The sequence below is a fragment of the Lathyrus oleraceus genome, chromosome 5 (genome assembly GCF_024323335.1).
Source record: "Lathyrus oleraceus cultivar Zhongwan6 chromosome 5, CAAS_Psat_ZW6_1.0, whole genome shotgun sequence".
NCBI classification, from domain to species: Eukaryota; Viridiplantae; Streptophyta; class Magnoliopsida; order Fabales; family Fabaceae; genus Lathyrus; species Lathyrus oleraceus.
Window position 1 is genome coordinate 276,116,191 of NC_066583.1, and position 6,114 is coordinate 276,122,304.

The following is a 6,114-nucleotide window of genomic DNA, read 5'->3' on the forward strand; positions in this document are numbered from 1 at the left end:
GCTGTTAATTCAACTGTGTACCTGCTGAATAGATGTCTAACAAGAGTTGTGTGGAACATGAAACTGTTTAAAGCATGGAATGGAAGAAAGCATTCAGTAAACTGCCTTAAAGTTTTTGGATGTGTTTGTTATGCTCAAGTTCCTAAAGTAAAGAGAACTAAACTTGAAGAATTAATTGACATATGTATCTTTATTGGCTATAGCTCTATGCTAAAGGGCTATAGACTTTACAATTTGAAGACTAAGAAAGTGATTGTCAACCGATATGTTGTATTTGATGAAAATGCTTTTTGGAATTGATAAAAGAAATGTGTTAAGGAGAAAACAGTTCCACCAGTCATTTTAGAGCAAAATCCAACTTCTTGTGAAAGTGAGAAAAATGTTTCATCTATACCAAATTCTCTATCTAGCACACTATCTTCATTAAACTCTAACTCATCATCTCCAAGCTTAACCTGCAATTATTGTTCAATTAAACCTGAAAATTTTGAAGAAGTATTTTAAGAAAAATCTTGGAGGAAGGCAATGCAAGAAAAAATAGATATGATTGAAAACAACAAGACATGAGAGTACTGGAGAAGGAAAATGACAAAGAAGCTATTGATGTGAAATGGGTCTACAAGGTGAAACATCATCCATTCGTTTATGTCGAAAATAACAAAACAAGACTTGTTGCAAAGGACTATGCACAACAACCTGGTATTGACAATGAAGAGGAAAAAAATCCAGAAATTAAGAGAAGTTCTTGGAATTCAAGAACAACACATTAATGGGGAGAATGTTGAGTAATGTGCTATCATTAAATTCTTGTATTAGATACATGTACCTGGAGTTGTAGAAGCCTGTACCTAAGTTAATGCTAATGTGAGTTTATGTATCAAATAATTAATGAATTCTAAAAAAATGTAAAAATAAATTAGTTTAGTCATGATAATAACATGTAAGAGAGAAGTGTGTAGAACTCTCTCATGAAATATCTAGAATATAGATGTTTGTAGAACTCCATTAAAAATTCTATAAATATAGGGAGATGTTATCATTTATAAACCAAACAAATATAAGCAAAAACAAGAAGAAACAGAGAAAACGAAAAAGCATTTTTCAATCACCTCTAGAATACCACCGGCATGTTTATTTATACATTTCTGTGCCTACCCCTTCATTCTGAAACCCTAGCCTAAAGACTGTCACATGTAACTATAGATATAGTATAATTTATGCAGATAGATAGATAACTGTATTTATACTCTAAAATGGAAAATCAAAGTGATCACATATACATATATTCAACGAATAAAATAAGATAAGACTGTCACATGTAACTAGAGATAGAATTAGTATTCAAGTTAAACATTTCATGAAAAGAATGAAATCTTATCATTCTCTTCAAGGTTTTGATTAGACAAATAATTAAGGAAATATGGAGAAGCTAGCTTATAACAACACCTTTCCAGCTAAGAAAACAGAAGAGAAAAAGAACAAATTAAAACAGTGACAGTTAATATTCCATTACAATTTATATCTGTGCTATATGCTAAACTTTCTGTGTTAATTTCCCTAGCCTGAGTTCAAGATCCAAGTCTTCCATTCCAGGCTTAATTCCAACTGCAGACTGAAAAGTTAGACATCTATCATTCAAACATGGCTTCAGCAAGACAGGAAGTGAAGAAGAAATAGAAGCTGATGTCTTTGGTTTTTTATAATTTATCCCTTTGTCCCCACATGAATCACCATCAATTTGCAATTTTTGGACAAACATTGAATTATTTTGTCCCATAGACAAACTTGTTTCAACATAATCATTACAACCATACCCTTTGAAAATTTGTTCCCTTGCATGAACTAGTAGCCCTTTTGATTCAGAATCATGAAACTCCATGTGGTTATTCGAATTCCCCCATCTCATTGAAGACGCGTTGGGCTGAATCTGAAAACAATTTTCTTGTGTAGATGCAGTTGAAACTCTACTAATTGTTGTAACTGTAAATACAAAGTTAGAAAACAATTTAGCATATAGAAGACTAGCAATCATTTTCATATAATTAAAATGAAAATCAACTTACAATCATTATGGTTGGTAAGAGTTTGTTTGAGCCTAGCTCGGTCTCTTCTATGAACATTCATGTGACCACCTAAAGCTTGAGCAGACCTAAACTCTCTTTTACAGAAGTGACATGAGTAAGATCTTGGTGGCCATATACATCCGCCGAGTATTCTAGCCGCGTCTTCTGCAAAAGCCTTTTCCTCCCAAGAGCTATTGTTGTTGCTCATACCTCCAAATGATGGCACTCCTACTTCAATATCCGAGTTCAAGACCTGTTTCCTTTTCATCCATATCAAATTCTGAGATTCCTCCATCTTATAAAAAGGAAAAAAGTGTTTAGAATCTAATTAACAATGAGATCTAGTTATAGGAAACATGACTTATGTGAATGAAGCTTTATATAATGAAAAAAAAATTGCTAGAAAGGGAATTGAATTAATTACTAATACTATATACAGTGGTGTCTATTTCTAACTAGGGTTTCATTTGCATGTCGTTTTGAAAACAAGTTAATTAAAGAATAGCTGGAAAGGTGGTGTTATAAGGTTCTGTATGTTGCTTTTAGTACGGAACTTTTCTGTTGTTTTGTTGCTTGCTTGCTTGCTTGCTACACAGGCTCTTGTGGGGGTCCAATACATATACAACTATTTTGCATGTGCATTACATATATATATATATGGTAACGGTTATGATAATGTGATAAAAATATAAACTGTTTATCTGAAGTTTTTCCACCAAGGTCATATGGTATAATACTGTTATAGTCTGTTACTACTGTCTGGTAGTGTAACTTCAACTTCAACTATTTGGTATGTACTATGTGTGCCATAATTAAAATCATGTCTATTGTACTATAAACTTGTATCTATCATTTCTGTTTCACTACAGTAATTTTTTTTGTTATAGTAGAGTAGTGGTACGTAGAAAACGTGTTTACACTTCTTTTTTCTGAGCTTGGTAATTTAAATTTAGTGCTCAAGAAAATAAAGAGGCATGTTCATCGTACAATTCTGATAATAACAAACTGCGTTTTCTGATCTTGCTTTCAGTTATTGTTGGTGTTCAATTTCACAGCAGCAGCAACAACAACAACAAAATAATTCAATCAATAAAGAACAATTTAAAGTGTTGAAGTCATTCTTTTATGTGGTCCATCAAGAAATGGTTTTATTAAATATTAATTAAGTTTATCAAGTAGCTAAGTGTCGTCTTTTAGAGATTAGTGAATGCATTTTTTTCTTGAATCTTGAGCTAACAAATCAAATTTATGTGCTAAATGATATTTGATTATGGATTTAATCTGTGTGTTGCTTGTTTATAAGAAACATGGACAGGGTAAAAGAATTCAACTTTGAAAGCTAAACATACCTTTCTTAATAATGTTCAGTCAAGTTTATTGATTTTTTCAATAACGTTGAAAAAATATATTCGGTGGCTCTAGATATAGGATCCTTTTGACAATTACTAAAATTAAGAAAAAGTCAAAACTGATATTAAATTTATTGATAATTGGTATTTTTTTTTATAAATTTGTCCTTTAAAAAAGAAAATTAGTTTATGTTTTTATGATAGTGTTTATTTTATTTATTTTGAAATTTTGTGATGATATTTACTTATTTTGTCCCTTCAACCAAGATTTCATTGATATAGAGTATTAGGATACTCTTGCTCATAAACAAACAAATGAAAATCCAGAAGAAAGAAGAGATTTTAAGCCAACAAGAATTTAAGATAAGCAACTTAAAGGGACCTTGCAAGAATATGAGAAATTAGAGTTGGAATGAGAAATATCACCTGTAATTGATCACTTATAAGCTACTAATTTAAAACGAATGACATTTTTGAGGTTCCAAAACCATTAGAGAGCCGCCAGTCAAATAATGAGAATTTTTTTTTAAATATCCAGAATTTTAAAAAAAAAAATCAAAAATACACTATTTTTCCAAAAAATTACAAAAATGGTCATTTTTTGCCCTAAAATGCACCTAGGCGCCACCCTAGTTGGCGCCTACCCTTAAAGGGTAGGGCAAGTCGCCACTAGGAGTGGCGCCTACACTCATTTTTTTTTTTTATTTTTTTTTTATTTTTTTAATATGTTATTTTTTTATTTTTTATTTTTAAATTTTTTTTAATTTATTAATTTATATTTTTTATAATTTATATTAATTTATATTAATACATATATATAAACAAAATTATTTAAAAGATATATATATATATATATATATATATATATATATATATATATATATATATATATATATTAATTTATATATATATTAATTTAATTTATAAGTAATTAATATTATTTATAAATTTTTGGAAAAAAAATTAATTTATATACGTGTAAATAAATATTTATACACATGTAAATTAATATATATATATATATATATATATATATATATATATATATATATATATATATATATATATATATATATATATATATATATATATATATAAAGATATGATAGACAATATCTTTAAAGATAAAGATAAAGATATAAAGATATAAAGATAATAAACACAAAATATTTTTATTTAAATAATACACAAGACAAATATTATAAAGATAGAATTAAAATGCATTATTAATTTGGGATTTATCACATATGATGCGGTCCCTGGTACGATCCGCACGGGGGAGGTCTAATTACTCGCCTAGACGGTTCACGTGGTGGTGGTGCTTCCCTATTACCACCCCTAGTCCTAACGCGTCCCCTTGCCGTTTTCCGTTGTGGTTGGGTCGAAGTCCCTTCAGTACTGTAGGAAAGACGGGTCCTCTCTGCGCCTCAAAGCTTTGTCTCGGTGGGACAAACTGACTACTGTTGGGTGCGCCCTCGAAATGTGGTATTTGGTAGTTTAGGGTTGAATCGGGTTGGCCAAAGAACAATGTTTGTTGTGGTGTGTAGTAGTCTTGTTGGTAATCCTCTTGTATACCCGTGTCGGGGCTAGGTGGAGGACTGGAAGAGCTCGGGACATTGTCGTGATGGAAGTGTTGGGATTGGTGGATGTGGGGGGATTGATATTGTGGTAGGTGTTGGGACTGTTGATGGTGGTGGGAATGTTGAGGTTGGTGTTGGTAATCTTCATGGTATTGGGGTTGAGTTTGTGGTATTTATTGTTGATTTGGTTGGGGGGTGGACATGTGTTGAGGTGGTTGTTGTTGGTAATACGGTGGTGGTGGCTGTTGTTGGTAATAAGGTGGTGGTGGTTGTTGTTGGTAATATGGTGGTTGTTGTTGTTGTTGGTAATATTGTGGTGGTGGTTGTTGTTGGGAATATTGTGGTGGTTGTTGTTGTTGGAAGTATGGTTGTTGCATCCGGGGATCGTCCAAATAGAACGGGTCAGACACAATCATTTCTGGATTTGTATTTGCTCTATACCAATCCACATATTCCCTTGTCGGCTTCATTTCGTTGGGCGCCACCGGAAATTGTAGAACATAGTGGGCACGGTCTTTCCACATTTTACGAAACTCCTTAGCAAATTCCTTCCAATGTTGGGCATACCACTGGTGGCTGACTTTTTTTAGATGCCAAGGTTCCAAAGACATAGGGGGGCCTGGGATTTCTTGATGCATTCCGAATTGCAGCTTGACACGGTCACTTTGGTGCATCTCCACAGTGGTGAACCGCATTATGGCCATTTTTGCTGTCCAAACAGCTGCATCTTCGGGGTTGGGTTGATGTTCCAATCCCAAATATGGCCTCCAAATAAACTGCAAAGAAAAAAGCAAAAATGTTATTTATTGAGAATGCATGATATTAATAAATCAGTTAGAAGATGAGTGATTTAGTGGTAATACATCTTGTGCTCGGAGACGATCCAAGAGTTGGCGATAAAATATAATTTTATTTTTGGGGGTAAGACTGTAATCCAGTCCGGTTGTAATAAACCTAAACAAAAAAAGATAAATAATATTATTTACAAATATTTATAGAATAAATATACAAAATGAAATAACATCATAAATTTACCTAGTTGCGTAGGGGAAGGAGTAGACGTTAGGATTTTCTGGGGCTAGCCTCGGCAATCTCCACCAGCCCCATGTTTGGAGCAAAAAA

The 6,114-nt window shown here is 32.3% G+C and overlaps 1 protein-coding gene across 1 annotated transcript; it reads right to left on the reverse strand.

Moving 5' to 3' along the window:
• Positions 1-1,234: 1,234 nt before the first annotated feature.
• LOC127083849 (probable transcriptional regulator RABBIT EARS) lies at positions 1,235-2,691 on the reverse strand. Its single transcript, XM_051024185.1, has 2 exons — positions 2,064-2,691; positions 1,235-1,980 (listed from the first exon to the last, which is right to left on the reverse strand). Exons 1-2 carry the CDS (start codon positions 2,356-2,358, stop codon positions 1,535-1,537), a joined length of 741 nt encoding a protein of 246 aa, XP_050880142.1. The 5' UTR covers positions 2,359-2,691; the 3' UTR covers positions 1,235-1,534.
• Positions 2,692-6,114: the final 3,423 nt, after the last annotated feature.

What these genes read in the sequence shown, in the direction of transcription:
- LOC127083849 (XM_051024185.1), bottom strand. Translation starts at nt 2,358, where the DNA reads ATGGAGGAATCTCAGAATTTGATATGGATGAAAAGGAAACAGGTCTTG. An exon ending in TCTTACCAACCATAATGATT is followed by an intron (nt 1,981 to 2,063) that starts GTAAGTTGATTT and finishes TTGTATTTACAG; the next exon opens with TTACAACAATTAGTAGAGTT.